Source organism: Papilio xuthus, unplaced genomic scaffold (assembly GCF_000836235.2).
Source record: "Papilio xuthus unplaced genomic scaffold, Pxut_1.1 DF827570.1, whole genome shotgun sequence".
Taxonomy (NCBI): Eukaryota; Metazoa; Arthropoda; class Insecta; order Lepidoptera; family Papilionidae; genus Papilio; species Papilio xuthus.
The window spans coordinates 4,013,060-4,032,756 of NW_013531079.1; the positions used below are offsets into that span (position 1 = coordinate 4,013,060).

Here is a 19,697-nt window from a genome sequence, read left to right on the forward strand (position 1 = left end):
TTTGAGCACAGTAAAAGCGATGCTATTACTATGATTAACAACTCACTTTTTAGTTTATTGTACAAATAAATCAACACTTTACACTAAAAGCGATGCTATAAATGCATAATTGTTACTCCGCAGCATTTCCTCTTCCAGGGAAGTCACTAAAAGATAAAAGAGTACATTAAATTAGTTTTATCATCATCAGCTCAATATACGTCCCCACTGAAGGGCTCTGAGCCTACCCGAAGTGACTAGGCCATAGTCAACAATGCCAAACTGCGGGTTGACTTCACACATATCTTCGAATTCGCAGATATATGCAGCATCACGAAGTTTTCCTTCACCGTAAGAACACGGGATAAATTTACGTAAATCGAAAATCACATTAGTACATGGCGGGATTCGAACCCAGGACCTATAAATAACTAGTGCTTAACCACTAAACCACCGACGTGTAAATAAATAAAAAATAATTCATCACCCAATGATAGAATTTATTTAACTTATTTAAAATATAATTTACATTAGTTAATTTTAATTTACAACTAATTTAACTTATATTATTTATTGTAGTTTCTCCTTTTCGTCGATGGATGGCGCCTCTGTCAGTAATTCATTGCTTAAATATTCATTATCTACTTGCAGCTTGACTTTTGTTTGTTTGTTCCCACTGAAAACATAAAAAAATGTGTGTGAATTCAATAAAAATAAGAAATTCACTAGCTGTCGCCGGCGACTCGGTCCGTGCGGTATTTAAAAAAAAACATATTAAGTAACCTATGTGTTCTTCCAGACTATGCTCTATATGTATGTCAAATTTCATCACTTTACTTTCAAACAAATATCCATCTAAACATTCGCATTTATCATTATCATCATCAGCCTACTATACGTCCCCACTGAGGAGCCTACCCTAAGGTAGTGACTAGATCATAGTCAACACTGGCCCAGTACGGGTTGACTTCACACATATCTTTGACTTTCTCAGATATGTGCAGCATCACGATGTTTTCCTTTACCGTAAGAACATCGGATAAATGTACATATGTAAATCGGAAATCGAATAACATTGGTACATGACGGGATTCGAACCCAGGACCTGCAGATTGCAAGGCTTGCCTCCTGAGCCACAGGCGCTCTTCATTCGCATTTATAATATTAATAAAATAACAATAGGCAATTCTAATTATTGACAGCAACGAAAATACTTACATAGACTTCAAGCAAAGTTGTACTAAATTATTCAATGGCGCTTCGATAAACAGTAAGAAGAACAAACTTATAAAAGCAGACAAAGTTAATTGTCCAAAGAATCTTTCTGCCTGTAACATAATTATCGCATATTGAGTGCAAAGTTATCATCCTGCGCAGACGTGGCATAATGACGTGAACCTTTGCCTTTTTAATTAATAAAAAAAATATAGAGTAGATAAAATAACGCGGGAAATTAGTGAGGGAACATAAACGTTGACATTTATAAGGTTTTGTTGCGTCAATACACTGTCACATTTTCGGATTTTTCTACCTAACAATACTTACCAAAATATGAGCATTGTAATGAAGTCGACCTCTAGTTGAGATCATATTTGATGTTAAAGTCAAAAAGTGGATGAAATAAATTCCATAAGTTAATTTACTAAGAGGCGCGAAAATCGACCAAGAGAGGAATCCTTTCATGGAAGCTAAAACAAAAAGAAAAAACTTAAAATTTCACTACACAATTAGTATTTAATTACAGATTCTGGTCATAATAAACACACACATTTTTAATAACCGACTTCAAACAGGAAGATTCCAATATACCAAGCTAACATAATCGTGTTAATAAAAACATCAACATAGGATTTTAGTCATCCTATATTTTAAAAAAGATACATGGATGGCTTTAAAAACAAATACAGTCGAACTACTGTAAAAGAGTCGTTGTCCGGTCCCGACAGACGACTTCCATAGCGAGAAACTCAGGTATAAGAGAAACCTGCAAAAGCGTCTAAAACATCTCAGCCCTTTCCACACTCGCTTATGCAGATTTGACTTTAGTCAGTAACTAGTTGTCGTGACTCCGTCCGGAATTATAAAAAAACACAATAACTACCCTATGTGTTTTTCCAGAGTATATTTTTCATATATGCCAAATTTTAGCCAGATCCAGCAGTTTCAAAGATCATCATCAGCTCACTAAACGACCCCACTGAATGGATCGTTGCTTACCCTTAGTTAGGAGTGACTACGCCATAGTCGCTGACCCAGTACAGTTTGGTTTACTTCACACTTATCTTTTGGATTTATTCGCAGCATTCGCATTTATAATATTAGTAAAATAAGCAATAAAAAATTGCAAGAGAATACTTACGCCACTTTCCATATTCACATAAAGCTATTATTGCGCAGACAAAAATAGCCCATCCGTATCTCATAAGTACTAACATAAGAGCAACTTTTAAATTGTCACTCATAGAAATAAACGGATATGAAAGTATTCCTGCCACGATTCCAGCCAAGATAATGTGTAAATTCTAAAATAAATATAATAAATTAGATAAAACTTTAAGACATTCGCTGCATCTGAGTGGAAATCCCATCCATCCAATCTATCGCCCGACAGTTAGACGAAACGTTACGGGTGGTGAGCGTCACCGTCTTTTTCTCCCCGATATTTACACATATTTTTGAATTACTTCTCAGATATGTGCAACATCATCATTCCTTCACAGTAAGAACTTCGGATAAATATATGTAAATCGAAGACACATTGGTGTCAAAAACACATGAGTACTTATGACACGCTCCCGTTACCACGTCAAGTGTTAAATTCCATTAGTGAGGGGACACAAGCGTCGACAACTCAATAATACTAGTGTTGTGCCGGTACACCGACGCAGTGTCGGATTTTCTTTTTAACAGTAAACAGCGGGTTTCGAACGTACGACTTGCAGATAACAAATCAAGTGCTTAACCCCTGAGCCACCGACTCTCGCGAGTTTATTAGAAATTACCTTTGTGATCCTTTGGAAAGATATTTCTTTGTAATTAGACATAATGTATCCCAACCCCATTCCAATAATATAGGGGATGGCTCTGTTATGAGTCTGCGTGTACATTGCTACCATTGAGTAGTTTTCAGAAGTTCTTAACTTATTAAAAGTCCTGTAAGAAATAAAAATAAATAACACAATAAGTGCCAGAGTGATCAACACTTACAATTAAAAAGCTGTCACTATCGGCTTTCAAAAGGTTAAGTTTTTATCGTAAAAAACTAAATCGTTAAAGCAATTAAGCTAATATTTTAAACAAACGAGTGGTCGATCATTGTAGGAGATTTTTTTGGGTAATAAATAGTTTTTATGCACTTCTCCACATTAACTTTAGCTACGTCAAATTCGGCTTAAAATCGTCTTCACGCTTAGTAAACAACGGCAAACAGCGAATATCAAACAAATATTATGTGTGGGTAGATGTTTGCCTGTTTTTGTTTGATGTTTGCTGTTTGTGCCAGTGATCGGCGTAGGTACAGATTTCTACACAAATCAAACTACATTGCCAATCTGGAATAAACCACCAAAGTCTCCAAGCTTGGTGATGTCTGGTTGTATTATTTGTGATCGGTGTTTGGCATATGTTTGGTAATTGTGGCTATTTGTGGCAAACATCAAGAATGAGAAGCCGACTTGAAAAGGTTTCGCTTCAAATAATATAGAGATTACTTACTCAAAATCTATCTTTAATTTCGTTAATTCAGGGAAATCGTAAATAGCTAGAGCTGTAAATAACGTGCTTAGTACGGTGAGGATGATGAAACAAGTCATGCCAATACGTCTGTTTCTTTGGAAGATCCAGAGCAATATAATACCAACGACAGACATATGAAAGTCGCAGTACACGTACCATGCACTGGGATAACACTGAAATAAAAAAACATATTTTACTTCATCTAATTAAAAAGAAAAACAATAGGAGAAGGTAAAGACGTATATAAAGAGACAAGCTAACGTATTGTAACAATTTATAGGAAAGAAACAGAGTAATCTTATTATCTATATAATATATAAAAGATATATAATATATAAAAGAAAGTCGTGTTAGTTACACTATTTATAACTCAAGAACGACTTTACCGATATGCCTGAAAATTGGTAAGGAGGTAGCTTAGAGCCAGGAGACTGACATAGGATACTATTTAGTATTTTTTTTTCGAATTTATGCCTTGAAGAACTGTTTTTTTATTAACTTACTAATGTTGTAAATGCGAATGTTTAGATAGATGTGATGTAGATGGATGGATGGGTGTTTTAAGATATCTCTAGAACGGATGAACGGATCTCGATTAAATTTGGCATACGTATAGAACATAGTCTGAAAGAACACATAGGCTACACTAATTATGTTTTTTTTATATATCCACGCGGACGGAGTCGCGGGCGACAGCTAGTAATATTATAAATGCGAAAGTTTAGATGGATGGATATTTATTTCAAGGTATCTCCAGAATGGCTCAATGGAACTCAATGAAATTTTCCCAGACCTAAAATAGACTGGAAAAAGACATTAGTAACTTATTACTCCTTTTTAATTTCACACGGATGGCGTCTTAGGCAAATTGAATATAAATTAAGACAAGATAAAATAAAAAAGGCCTTAAATCATTATTGACGTACATTTATATGTAACCTATAATAAAAAACTTTACTTTTGTATTCTGACTCCTAGAACTTCTTAAACCGACCCACTTTGCAAATGCTGCTTTAGTTAACTGCTGTTAAACTACTAATTATTCTTCCAAAAAAGTACTTACTATTTGTGATAGTTCGACATAATTGCCTATCATGAGCAAACCCAGCCACCAAGTCTTGTAGCAAGCCCCACCTTCGCGTTGGAAGTATTTATCACATAGCGGACCACAGCCAAACCGTGGCAAGACGAAGAAAATTATCAAGAGTGTTGCCATGTACCACCATATAAGTCTAAAAAAACATACGGTTATTCTAAAATCAAACAACGAACGAACAATTGGGACAAGAAAATTGTTTCTTTTAAATACGTATATGGTCCGTATATCTTACTATTTAACTAATATTATAAATGCGAATATATGGATGCATGAATGGATGGATGTTTGTTAGAAGGTATCTCCAGAAAGGCGGCATAGATCTTAGTAAAATTTAGCAAAGATGTAGAACATAGTCTGAAAGAACACATAGGCTATTCAGTTTTTTTTTAATTTCCCGTTAACGTAGTCGCAGGCCATTCGTAACTTACCTAAAATATCGTTTGATTATGAATTCTACAACTTCCCGAATGGAACGTTTGCGGGTATTGTTCCTTATCATCAACAAACCTGACAATACAAAAAACGTATCCACAACAATTACTAATTCCGATGCATATAATCCATAACTACTGAAAAGCTGAAATAGGAAAATGTTCAAATTTAATTACCAAGTTTAAGTCTCGACAAATCAACTGCTTTTGCGTTGCTTGATGCAACGCAAAAGCAGTTTAATGAAAGCAAAATTAGGCCTAATTTTAGTCCTCTTACTCTTCCCGCCCTTTTTCTTATAAGGAAAGGTTGAGAAGTGGACTTTCCGGATGAGAGTAATAACGTGCCAAATGAGCAGGCGGCTCGAAATTCCTCAAACTAAGGAAACAACATCCGTAATCGCATATGCTTTAGCTACCTTCATTAGCCGGAGAGGGGAAGCACAGAGAGGGTAAATTTCCACATCCTATGCGTCCACTCCTCTGTCAAATCCACTTCCCCTTCCCATCCTTCCTTTACACGAAAAGGGTAGGAAGCGAAAGAGTACTAAAATTGGGCCTATAGCAAGCACACTCTACAATAAAATACAACAAAATGCAAGATTGCTTCCACTTTACACCTATCTTCCGTGTTGTCGTAGTACTACACCGGGCTAGCCGCCTAATTCGTGCAATGGGTGTTTTTGCTGGCGTCTACCACTGTTAATCTGTCTGTCCCCTACTTCTTACGTTAAGAATTTTATTAATATCTTTATCAGTCTTAGCGTTAAAAATTGTAGTCTCACGTTTGAAGGATTTGGAATGTGTAAGTGTACGCGAATTTTCAATTATATTACCTCTTCATGATCCATTCCATTGGCTGCTGATATTGCCACGATGGTAGTAACTGCGTGCGTTAATACAATCAAAGAACAAGACAGAAATCTGATTCCGTGTAAGCATTTTATATCGTTTTTATTTTCTTCTAAGAAGTCTTTAATATTCCTTTTGATGCAAAAGCAATTCAATAGTTTCGTTACTGAAAATTTGAATTCACAAAGAAATAGGTATATTAAATTATTTAAACTGTCGTGAGACATTATCATGAATTCATAACGGCTACACCTCTCACGTATGATCGTCCGTAATCGGCACCGACTAGTTCCTAACCGACGTGGCGCGTCCGCGCCGAAATTAGTCGGTGCCGAGTGGACGAGCATATGTGAGTGTTTTGGTCATATATTTTACTACTTCTAGTACTCCTTAATTCTATCTCAAACATAATTACAATCTAATTATTGGAATTTTATATAGGAGTTTCTTATTAAGGACATTTGTTACTTACAATATGATGTATCTTCTGCGTTTTGTTTGGATAAATATAAAGTATTAGTTAAAACCACTCCTGATATAAAAAGTATAGCAATTCTAGAAACAAGAAAGAAAACAAGATTACGATAATGTCATCTCTCATCTTCATAGATTCAAATATCGTATAGCAAATTGTCGTAAAAAAATAATTGCTAATTGAATTTTGAAGGTCATATGAGATTGTACCGAAATGGGTAGCAAAAAATGTCATCTGCTATTCATTTTTGCTATGATTACGAGTTTAAATAATTCTTACATCAAGTAATAATGTCCATCAACATGCTTGTTCACTTCTCCTGCAGGTTCACAGTTATTAATTGTCACATCCATTGGAGTTTGCAATTTTGATAGATGACTTTGTTTGAAAAGAGCCGACACAAAGGTCTTCACTGATTTCTTTTGACAGATTTCTGGTACACAAACTCCCCAGCTTAGCGTGTTGAATCGTAAATTAAGAAACGTCCTTGTCTTAAAAGAAGAAACAATAAAAAGAATTTTGTTTGTACTTATTAAAATATTTTAAGATCTTTAGTCTTAAAGGAATAAAGTGTATTACTGATGTACACGAACAGGCTAAATGGTGGTATTTTATACCTGACGATAAAGATGACGTTGACTGTGATGATGATGACGTTGACGTTGAAGATGATGACCTAGACGATGACGACAACGATGATAACGATTATTATGATGACGATAGTGATGATCATTATTAAAAGCATTATCAAACTTACTTGTATATATTCGTCCAATGACGAGTAAGGATCGATTTCATTTATATATATATCCTTTTCCTTAGGGGTTCTCCAAATAATGTTTGCCCTACAATATTGTGTTCGAAATGGTAATAAAGAATCAGCAACTTTCTCGCTCAAGCATTGATCGTAGTTACCGAAATGTTCTTTGGAACCATATAATTGTCCAACTGGTAACTGTATACTGTCCCATACTAAAATAATGGATTCTATCAGTAAAAGAGACAATGGATTTTATCAAAGTTAATTTAAAGACCGGCCGGTCCAGATATTACTGGCGAGACGCGGTAAAACTGGGCCTGCGGGATCTAAAAGCAATTGTCAGGAGAAGGCGCAGGATAGGAGACTTTGGTGATCTGTGTCAAAGGCCCAGAACCACTTTGGGTCGCTGCACCAGCGAAGTAAGAATTTAATTTACTTAACTAGTGTAAAGATTGGACCAAAAAGCATACCTTGGGGTAAACCATGATCATTACTAAAAAAAATTATTAATCCAACCTAAATCTCAACTTTAAAGATAATATCAAATTTAATAACGAATCCAATTATTAATTACAAACAATATGTGTCGTAGATTAAAAAATAATCGGTAAAAGTTATGATTAACTATATCAAAAGCTGTACCAAAATCAATTTATTTATATGTTACTCTTACTATATCTATATTACTTACTCCAAGTTGCCCAAATAGTTGTATTTTTAACATTATCGATTATTTTCAATATTTGATTAAGACAAGGCTTTTCTTCCTCTGTCCAACTGGACATTAATAAGTCTTTCCTCACTATATCTATATAAGACTCATATTCTGCTATAATTTTAACTGCTTCTTTTGCGTTTCCATTGTTGCCTACAATGTTATCGATAGAAATAAATAAAATTAACTTTTGACTCTAATTAGCACACTCCTGATATCTCTCTGGCTAACACATTATATCTACGTATGGTCGGTTTCGGATGCTTCCCTTTCTTAATATATTAACAATTTGAACGACATAAGTTATAGGACTACTTCTTACAAATATTATAAATGCAAATTTTTGAAGGTATCTCCAGAACGGCTGCATGGATCTTGATGAAATTTGGCATACATGTAGAATATAGTCCGGAAGAACACATAGGCTACTAACTAAAATTTTAATACCGCGCTAACCGACTCACGTGCGACATCTAGACAAATATAAATATACTAGCTGTCGCCCGAGACTATATCCGCGCGGAATTAAAAACAAACAAAATTAGTAAACTGTATGTTCTTCCACACCATGTTTTGCATCTATGCCAATTTTTTTTTATATCATAAGGTGGCAAACGAGCGAGCGGCCACCTGAAATCACTGAAATAGCGAAGTGACCGTTGCCCATAGACAAACGCAATTGCATATGCGTTGACTACCTTTAATCGAAGGAGGAGAGGATGCACAGAAATAAAATACGTAAATATATCCAAGCATCCTCGCCTCCGGAAAGTTCACTTCCACTTCCCATGCTTTCCTTATAAGAAAAAGGGTGGTCAGGTAAAGAGGACTAAATTACAGCAAGATTCATACAGCTGTACTTGAGATACCTTCAAACAAACATTCGCATTAATATTAGTAAGAAGTAAGATAAAAACCACAATTTAAATATACTGTAATTTAGAGTTATTAAGGGCATCAATGTCGATTATCAATCGCTGTTCACACCGTACAACATTATAACTAATACGTAAACTCACCGATAAAAAGAATAATAACAAAAACGGCGACCACTTTCATTGTTGTCAAGAATTGTATTGCGACGAACAAAGCTAAATAACTAGTAAGTAAAAAAAATACAATGACATTTTTTCCCTTTTTTTTTTCTCGAGTATCATCTTCCGCCACCTTTTTGTCACGCTTCTTTCGTAACGCAACTATTTACATATTTATTTTGTCCCTCACGCTCGCCCATTGGTTGAAATTCGACCAGAGACAAGATTTTTTTTTAATCAAAATTTGCTTTATGCACTTCTTAAGATATCGGTACTATATCAGACGGAAGAAAAACTTAAAATTAATGGTTTATTCAAATTAACCAGTTAATACCCTGTACTGGAATAAACCAATTTTACTTCCTACTAATCTTACTAATATATGGATGGATGTTTATTTGAATATATCTCCAGAACAGCTGCATAGATCTCGCTATTTGGTACAGATGTAGGACATTGTCTGGAAGAACACATAGGCTTCTTCTTCTTCTACCTCTACAGCCCTTTGTGTGCCTTGGCTTGGTCTATCTCTGGCCACGGACTTCCAATTTGCTATGCCCACTTTTTTTGCGTCCTTATTTACGCCGTCTATCCATCGGAGCTTTGGTCTCCCTCGACTTCGACGACCTTCGGGATTACTCGCCATAACACTTTTATAGACTCTGGCTTCATCCATCCGCTCCACGTGGCCGGCCCATCTAAGCCTGTTCAATTTGATGTCTCGCCACGTGCAGCTCCTGGTACAAGTCATAGAGCGAACACATAGGCTACTAAGTTTTTTATTTCCGGACGTCGACAGCTAGTATATACACGAATTACCTATGTGTATCTCCAGAATAACACAACGGATCTTAGTCTGCCATCTTAGGATAGCCTGGAAGACCTCATTGGCTACTAATTATTATTTAAATCCCGCGCGGAGTCGCCGACGACAGCTAGACAGTTTTATTATAACTGGATAGTATGACTGTTTAGTTAAATCGTTAGTATATAGGCAAATGTGAAATGTAAAGTTTAATATGTTAATTAAGAACTATTGAAAATATTTATAATTACATGATGTAAACGAAAAGATTATACATGTTAATTTATTTTTGAGTTACAACATATAACATAAAAAAAATTCTAAACTCTCTTTCAAATGAATAGATAATTAGAAAAAAATTAATGCTTGCCTGATACGAAAATGTAACAATAAAAACAATTATGTATAGAATCATCATTATATATGTTTTTAACAATAACAAAAAAATATTTTTTTAATTATAATCTGCTTAAAATAAATCGTCGTCGTCACATCTAAAATAAAATATGGAAATAAAACACTTCATTTCATAACAACATATATTAACAACAATTTAAATAACAATCACAACAACAATAACAATAACAATCACACTCAACAATAACAACACACAACAAAACACAAAACATCTTAAATATTAAATCTTATGGGATCCTTTCTTCGTATGAATAATTGTTTCATAAACAGGGACTTTAAATGGTATTGGCTTTTCTACTGGAACAATGATATGTTTCACAACTTCAAACGGAACATCCTTGAACTTCGGAACATGTACCGTCTTCTCCACTGGATAAGGTACTGACTTTTCAACAGGAATGGATACTTCTTTGATAATAGGTATAACAACTGCTTTAGGAACCGGCACTTGTATAGGAACCGGATGAGGTACAGGTATCAAGACGGGCTGGTTGATTTTAAACTCTACATTTTTATGAACCGGTACAACTATCTCTTTGTAATGCTTCACCGGTTCAGGATTCTCTTCTTCTACATGCTGATGTACTGGATATGAATGGGATTTTAGATCATGACCACCAAAATCATGGCCGCCGAAACTTTGACCACCGAAATCATGGCCTGTACTGCCATGATCACTTAAAGAACTGCCTTCATCACCAAAGTTGTATCCTCCTGAGAATTCACTGGGCTGTACCTGGATAAGAAAAATGGTGCTTAAACTCATCATCAGCTATTTCTCTGTTGATCGACCGATCTAACTCTTACTAATATTATAAATGGGAATGTTTGGATGGGTGTTTATTAGAAGATATCTCCAGAACGGCTGCATAGATCTCGCTGAAAGTCATAGAACATAGTCTGGAAGAACACCACATAATTATAAAGATTTTTTCTTTAATTCTGCGAGAACGGATTCAAGGCTGACAGCTATTTATTGAATAATATACATACTTTTCTGTATTTCTACTACACAGAGTCATTAAGTGATCATTAAGTTTAAGAACTTTCATAAATGTAGAATTATTAAACTACTGAATTTGTCTGATTGCGTTTTCAAATAAAAAATAGAAAGATATCGCTATAGAATTATTTTTCAAAAGTTAACTTTGATATTTAAATTTAACCAAACTAATGTTCTTCGAAGCAAAGTTTAAAATTATTAGCGCTGTAAAATTTCAATTTGTACAATTCGATGCACTTAACGTTTTCGCTTCCCGAATTAGGATACGGGAGTAAGGCATAAGAGATAGCGGGCCATCATCATCAGCTCACTATATATCCCCACTGAGGGGCTCGGAGTCTACCCTAAGTTAAGGGTAACTAAGAGATAGCGGTTATATCTTTGAAATAACCATAACAAGGAAGTTGTTAAATCGTTATGATAAGTAACTTTCTCAAATCCCTAGGTCCCAAGGTCAGCTCAGTATGTACTCCTCCATAAACACTCAATCAGCCGTCCTGAATCCATTCCCTTCTTACACATATCCTCTTTCACACAGTCCATACATACTTCATCATCATCAGCTCACTAAACGTCCCCACTGAGGGGCTCGGAGCCTACCCTAAGTTAAGGGTGATTAGGCCATAGTCAACCACGCTGGCCATGTGCGGGTTGGTTGACTTCACACATATCTTTGAATTTCTTATCAGATATGTGCAGGTTGCATCACGATGTTTTCCTTCACCTTAAGAACGTCGGATAAATGTACACATGTAAATTGGGAATGAAAAAACACATTGGTACATGGCGGGATTCGAACCCATGTCCTGCAGATTGCAAGTCAACTGCTTGACCCCTGAGCCACCGACGCTATACATACATAACTATATCCATTGAGAAAATATTTAGTAAATATAATTTTGAATACATAAGTAGATAAAATTCTACTAATATTATAAATTCGATAGTTTGCATGAATGGGTGGATGGATGTTTGTTAGAAGGTTTGTAGGAAGAACAGATAGGCATGTGATCTCGGAAATTATATATTTCCCGTCCATTACTAAGTTTTTTTTTAATTCCGCACGGACTGCTGTCGCGGACACCTAGTATTAAGATACAGTCGAGCTTAGAAACTTCTTTGCATTAAAACTGAATTTGTATAAAATAATCTTTTAATATCAGTATGTCAATGGCAATAATTTTTAATACATCTACCAAATTAAATAGATTTTTATCTAAATCCCGCTATCGCTCTTGACTTAGTACCTAAGATCCGTTTGCACGACACAGTTAAAAAGTTGAAAAAAAAACCATCGCAGCGACGAGCAGTTAACCGAACTGCAGTTAGCTTTTACTCTCTTTCTGAACCGTTTATTTTTTAACTGTTATTCAATGGCTTGCATAACACTAACTGTTACGGTGAATGTTCTCGCGTACTGGCAAACTTGAGTAACACTGCTGTTAAAATTATTTTCTCCTTATACATTGTTTTACTTCAATCCTTTAGAATCGTAATTAACACTTATAGATAATTTCAATTAAGATCAATTACACTACACGCACAAACAACTTACAATAGACAATTAAACATTCCTTTTTTTCAGTTTACTGGCTGGTGCTCTAATAAGCGAAATTGCGCCATCTATTAGCTACATTTTAAAATTAAAATGTTTAATACAACTTTGTTATTTAACATACTCTATAGAACTCGGGGAAAGTCGTCAAAAAAAGGTAGAGTCTAGAGAGGAATGGCGGCGGCTCGTAAAGCGAGTCATCGATACGTGATGACCACGACCAGTCTGTCTTTGCAGCGATAAAGAAGGAATAACACTCTGGGAAAGAACACGAATCGAATGACACCTCGATGGTCAAAATCAATTCCATCGTTTAGGCTCTTGGCTTTCTAAAAAATATTTACATACATACAAACCCAACAAACAAACTTACATCGGGTCAGCCAGGTAAAAAAAAATTATTAAAAATTCACATTATGAAAATGGCAACATTGAGCGAAACGATTATTTACGTAGGAGTTTGGTAAAGAGGAGGGTAATTTTTTAGTTCTGTGAATACTACGTATAATGTATTGTGATCATAAAAAAAGATTTTCACATTCCCCTTAAGAAATTACTATAGAAAAATATTAATAATTTTTGATACTTTATATTCTCAGCCTCAACATTTTAAGTAAGGAAATATACCTGTGTTTAATATCAGTTAGATTTTATAACTGCTGTCGGCAATATATCCATGGCAGGGTAATGCTGGCAAAAGATTAAGGCTCGAAACCCACCTGGATGCTTTATAATAAAAAATAAAAATATGTGGCGCGCAATAACCTTAACTTTACGCTCTTTTATTATTTTCTGTTAGCGAAAAAAACATTACGATTTCTTAAGATTAGAGATCCTTTGGTTATGGTGAAAAATCTGCCAAAAACCCAAAGGAAACTTGTGACAGTTTTTTGACATTAACAGAGTGCCTACAAGTTTTAAAGGTTGCCAGTAAGCAAAAATTTCCCAACTTCTTCCGAAAATCCATGTTACAACTACAAAATTTGATTTGCAACTTATTACCTGAGTTCTTATAATAATTCTTTACTATTTAAATTGATACATCCAAACAAAGCAAATTAACCTACATGTTGTAACATGCGTAATATTAGGTAATTTCAAAATTGTGAAAATGGCAACACTAAACAGTGCAGCTCTCTCATTGGTCAAAAAATGACGCCGTCAAGATGACATTAGTTCGCATAAATTCCAACGTACTAAAGTCAGATTGAAGCAGTGTTTTGTTATTTTACTAATTACTAACATTACTAAAATATAACAACGAATAAAACCCAGTATTTAAATGTTGGGGGGAAAGATTTAGCTACAGCTACAAAGTGAAAAAGTTAGTAAGACTAAATATAATAAAGTTTGAAAGTAACCAGTGTTGTAAACAAAAAGGTTATTAAATGTGAAGCAAAATTTTAACGAAAAATAAGACCAGTTGTACGGAATCGCTGTGCTTTGGTGATTGAAATGTTTTCCACACGCGCCGAGGTAACCCAAAACTCTTGAATTTTTAACGGGCTCGGATATAAATCTTATTTTTACGAGCGAACATCAAACGTTAAGAAATATATTTTACATGTCCCTAACAATTTTCTTTACCGAAAACAAACTGAGCCTAAAGATCGGATAAATTATTTCATTGAAATTGAAAAACTCTAAATAAAATCCAAAAAAATCTTATGTTTTTTTATTATCCGACTTCGAGAAGGTTATTTTTTTTAATTTGAAAACTGGGACGAAAAACGATTAAACCTTAAAATTATCATAGTTCTTGCTAATATTATAAATGCGAAAGTTTGAATGGATGTTTGTAACGTATCTCCAAAACAACTAAGCGGATATCAGTGAAATTTGGCACACATATAGAACATAGTCTGGAAGAACACAAAGACTTACTAAATTTTTTAACGTCTTTTCAGTGTTACCACAGCCAAAGTATGCTTGTCACCTATGAAAAAAAGTATACGGAATTTTGACAGAAGACAGATAAACCTACTGTTAGGAAGAAAATCCGACAGTGTGCCGGTGTACCGGCGCAACACTAGCCTGATTAAAATATCAACGTTTATATCCCCTCACTAATCATTCTGACATTTGACTTGGTAACGAAAGCGCGTCTTTAGCACCGAATGATTCCAACTCATAATGTCTAAACTACTTAACACATTCTATGCCACAAGGAAGTTAACTTTATCAGACTTGTTGGTTCAATCGGCGGCATTGAACGTGTTATAACCTCTAACCTGCTGATCTTCATGTAGGTTGTAAGCTTGAAAGTTGCCGTACGGTACCCACTGCATCTGATCAGCCGACGCTAGCGCCACCACGGCTAGTAACTGTAAAAAAGAAAACATTCACGCTAGTAAGTAATGGCCAGTATATTACAATTTTTATCTTTTTTTAAAATAATTTTTAATTATCAAAATTCATATTTTAAAATCCGAATATCATTCGAACGCTAAAATGCTTATTGTAAATCGAAATTAATTTCTAAATGGACTAATTTCTAAAAACCTTTGCCTTTTCAAAACGTTAATAAAAGAAGTTCTTAGTGACAATAAAAATTAAATCGAGTATACTAGACTTAACTCCTTTATCCAATTATATTTCGGTACTTAATAAAAACAAAACCGAATTATAATTAAAACCAAATGCGTCAAACAAAATGCGTATACAGGTTCGTCTTTAAACTGTCCATCTATTTCCACATGTACAAACTAGATCGTTTAGTCGTATTCAAGGCAAAGCAAAGGGACAATTCATCAAAGTGTGAAGTGTAAATAAGTGTAAAACGCACAACGCATACAAAGAGAGTTGTGTGGCGCAGACTTTACTTCTCACTGGGCTGCATGCATAGAACATACGCGTCATTATTGCATCGAGCATGCTTGCAATTGTTTTATAGTATAATTGCTTTATAACTTGCGCTAAAGATAGCGGATGCGTAAATGTATAAATGTAGAAGCGAGAGAGATGAGGACCGCGACTAATGGAGGTCTGTGGTCTTTGCCTACCTCTTTGGGTTACGGACGTGAGTTATGTTGTTATTTTATGGAAAAGATATAGTTATTTTCTTTGCAAGGCCTATTACATCCTTAGGCTATGTAATGATAAATAAAGTAAGAAAATTAAGCAAATCTTTTATGGACTGTAATATAACAAACGTATGTAGAATTACTTTTATACTCAGAGTCTTGGAGACTCTTAGTTAAGTGGTCCTTAGCGAATATACAATATAACTATTATTATGGTGGACGGTAAACACTTTACATTAAGCGACAAAAATATACTATATGTTTGCTTGTTTGCTTGTCAACATTTCGTGCCGTATGTTCTCATTCCTATCTCTTAAGCTTTTTACAGTCGACTAACGTGGTTGTATATTGTTGATACATCGCGCCGTGTAAACTCACCCTTATTTATTGCGTTATTAAGCGCTCCAGCGCTTTACTCGGCCAATTTTGCGCTCGTATATCTTTGCTATATCTTTCGCGGTTACAGTAAGATATTTTTTCGCTCCTATTTCTTGTTCCAAGCTTAGAAAGGACATAGAATTTATGGCGCTTTGTCTAAAAGCTTTTGATAAAAGGACTTTGTTACGTTTTCAACTTTTCGTGTCATTTTATAAGCCAAGGCTTATTGAAAATTACACATCAGCTCTGATGTTCCCACTGAGGAGCTCGGAGCCTGACTTAGTGACTAGGACATAATCAACACAGGCCCAGTGCGAGTTATTTTCACTCATATCTTTGAATTTCTTCTCAGATATGTGCAGTATCACGATTTCCTTCACCGTAAGAAAAATGGAAAACACATTTGTAATTGGGATTCGAACCCAGGATCTGCAGATTGCAAGTCAAATGCTTAACTTCTAAGTCACAGACGCTCTAAAATTATAATAATAATATCATCATCATCAGCTCACTATACGTCCCCACCGAGGGGCTCGGAGCCTACCCTAAGTTAAGGGCGATTAGGCCATAGTCAATCACGTTGGCCAAGTGCGGGTTGGTTGACTTCACACATATCTTTGAATTACTTCTCAGATATGTGCAGGTTGCATCACGATGTTTTCCTTCACCGTAAACATCGGATAAATGTATTATACATATGTAAATCGGAAATCGAAAAACACATTGGTACATGGCGGGATTCGAACCCAGGATCTGCAGATTGCAAGTCAAGTGCTTGACCACTGAGCCACCGACGCTCCTAATAATAATAACGAAACTTAAAAGATCACTGTTACGTAATAAAATTAGTTTTGGTTAAAGTAAATACGTTATTTTTTATTAACTTTTTTGACTATTTGACTGAATCTCTTGGTATACTTATTAACTATAAGTTTTACTACGTACTTACGTAAATATTTGTAATGAAATGGGTTTCTAGAGTTTGGTATAACAAAAAGGCAATAAAATGTAAGAAAGCGATCAGTCGTTTTGAAATGTTAAACCGCGATTGTTAAACTATTCAATGTTTTTTTATCTTTTTTTAGTGAAAGTTAAAAGCTAAATTTTGTATTTTACTTGCTTGTGATGTAACTTAGTAAATGATTATTATATTTTCTTGTCCAAATAAGACTTACATCCAAATGTATATATGGTTTTTATCATAGTTAAAAGATTTCAGGATTATATTTGACTAAGTCTTTAAAATACGATAATACGGTCTTAAAAATTATAAAATTTTATTCTTAAATTATTCAGAGATATTATATATCTGATTTGAATATTATAATATTAATTAATTCTAATAATTTTAAAAGATTTGTACTCTTAAATCGATATAAATCCTAACCACACTGACATAACCTCACTTTTCACATATATCACAAAATTAATAAGTACACGTGTTTAATAATTTCACAAAACTCACATATATCCTTGTTGTGTACATTTTCAATGTTGGACGAATGAATTTCGATGTTACTATGATGTCACAACAGCAAACTACCGCCATTTTATACAAAAGTGACAGTTCCAATACAAATATTCGCGCTCTTTTCTTTTCCCTACAATCACCAACAACCAGTTTACCAAGACCTATCAGTTCCTTCAATCAGTAAGTTACAATAGATCTTGTAAATTGGACGCATTTGATTGGTCGTTGATGTCCAGTATATTAAGAACTTTCATTTGGTTGTACAAGTAAGGTGTGGTTGGGTGTTTGTTATTGGTTGTTATGTCATTATCGTTTTTAATGCAACACATTCCCTATCATTAGACGCATGCATTACGTGTTTTATTTTGTTGTCTTTTTGCTATTATGTACTAGAAGAGTAATGTAGTGCAAACAAAAAACACATCCGACATCCGAGTATCAGTTCCTGTTAAGCCCCTTTTTCACTAAGAAACTGACCGTGAAAGTTTATAACTTAAGGGATACTATTTAATATTTCAAAAAATCAAATGTTTTGGAAAATTCAAGTTTGTTGTTATTTTTAATCTTTTTAACTATATTTCTATACTAATACTAAAAGAGGAAAGATTTGTGTTTCTTTGCATTGAATAGTCTCCGAAACTACTAAGCCGATTTGAAAAAATCCTTCACTATTGGTAAGCTACACTATTCCCAAGTGACATACGCTGGATTTGTTAATTCCGTACGAACGAAGTCGCTCGAAAGTGCTAGTTAAAAAATAAATATTTAATTTAAATCTTGAACCACTAGGCTTCGTGTTAAACTAATATCTCCATTTATTCAACATAAATAAAAGAAAGTCACTTTGTGCAGGGATGGGTATGCAAAGAAAGGACAAATCTCTTTCTGTGCGTTCCCTAATCTATAGAATAAAGAAAGGCTAACGCTTCTGTAAATTCTGATATCTATGGGCAGCAGTCGTTTCGCTATTTTGGCGAAATTAGGTAGCCACTTATTTCCCATTTTATATTGTATAAAAAATAACAATATGATTACTGAAACAAAAATTATCGACCATATTCCTTACTTAGGTATACTATTATATAACTGTTGTATAATTTGAACATAAGGATATCTACACACTAGTATTGTAAATTTTTAACAGTGGTAGAGCCCGCTTTAACATCTTCGTACGAATCAGCCCGGCACGCCCGGTGAAATACCACGACCACACAGAAGACAGGCGTCAAGTGGAAGCAATTCCGCGTTTCGTCTGATGAGTGTGCGTGCCGGAGGCCAAAATTAGTTCTCTTTCCCTTCCCATCCATTTTCTTATAAGGAAAGCATGGGAAATAGAAGTGGACTTTCCGGATGAGGGGATGCACGGAATGGGAAAATATTTTCTTTCTGTACATCCTCTCCTCCGTCGATTAAAGGTAGGCAACGCATATGCAATTGCGTATGTCTATGGGCTCGCTCGTTTGCCACCTTATTATATAAAAAAATTAAGCTTACTAAAGACTGTAGAATTAAATTGATAAAAAAATAAGAAAACAAGAGTTAGCGTTTCTATGTTCTTTTTGATGTTTATATATTATTTCTTATCAATATTATAAATACGAATGTTTAGATTGATGGATGTTTGTTAAAAGGTATCTCCAGAACTCTATGGATCTCGCGGAATTTGGTATATATATACACAGTCTGGAAGAACACAAAGGCTACTAATTAGTTAATTACGATTATTTTAAATAACATATTATGCTGATGTGAAAAGGGCAGATAGATGAACACGATTTAAGTAAGCAAATTTATCTTTAATCTAGTTCATAGTATGTCGCGAGCTTTAACTATACTGATACGAGCTTCAGACATTTCAACAGTAGATAATGAAGCGTCCACCATTATCTAATTCCTTTTTTTTTTTTTATAGTCAGGAAATGCATTTACGCACGCCTACGCCGGGCGGTGCAATGGCGTAGGGAGTGT

At 34.7% G+C, this 19,697-nt stretch overlaps 2 protein-coding genes across 2 annotated transcripts; both read right to left on the reverse strand.

The window, feature by feature from the left end:
- Positions 1–549: 549 nt before the first annotated feature.
- On the reverse strand, positions 550–9,105 carry LOC106118512 (nose resistant to fluoxetine protein 6-like). Its single transcript, XM_013313171.1, has 13 exons — positions 9,063–9,105; positions 8,020–8,196; positions 7,326–7,540; positions 6,848–7,059; positions 6,078–6,225; positions 5,242–5,390; positions 4,778–4,946; positions 3,694–3,887; positions 2,982–3,132; positions 2,339–2,501; positions 1,525–1,667; positions 1,198–1,307; positions 550–655 (listed from the first exon to the last, which is right to left on the reverse strand). The coding sequence occupies exons 1-13, from the start codon at positions 9,100–9,102 to the stop codon at positions 550–552; spliced, it is 1,977 nt and encodes a 658-aa protein (XP_013168625.1). The 5' UTR covers positions 9,103–9,105.
- A 1,414-nt stretch (positions 9,106–10,519) lies between these two features.
- Positions 10,520–17,866, reverse strand: LOC106118595 (uncharacterized). Its single transcript, XM_013313265.1, has 3 exons — positions 17,724–17,866; positions 15,089–15,181; positions 10,520–11,035 (listed from the first exon to the last, which is right to left on the reverse strand). The coding sequence occupies exons 1-3, from the start codon at positions 17,805–17,807 to the stop codon at positions 10,520–10,522; spliced, it is 693 nt and encodes a 230-aa protein (XP_013168719.1). The 5' UTR covers positions 17,808–17,866.
- Positions 17,867–19,697: the final 1,831 nt, after the last annotated feature.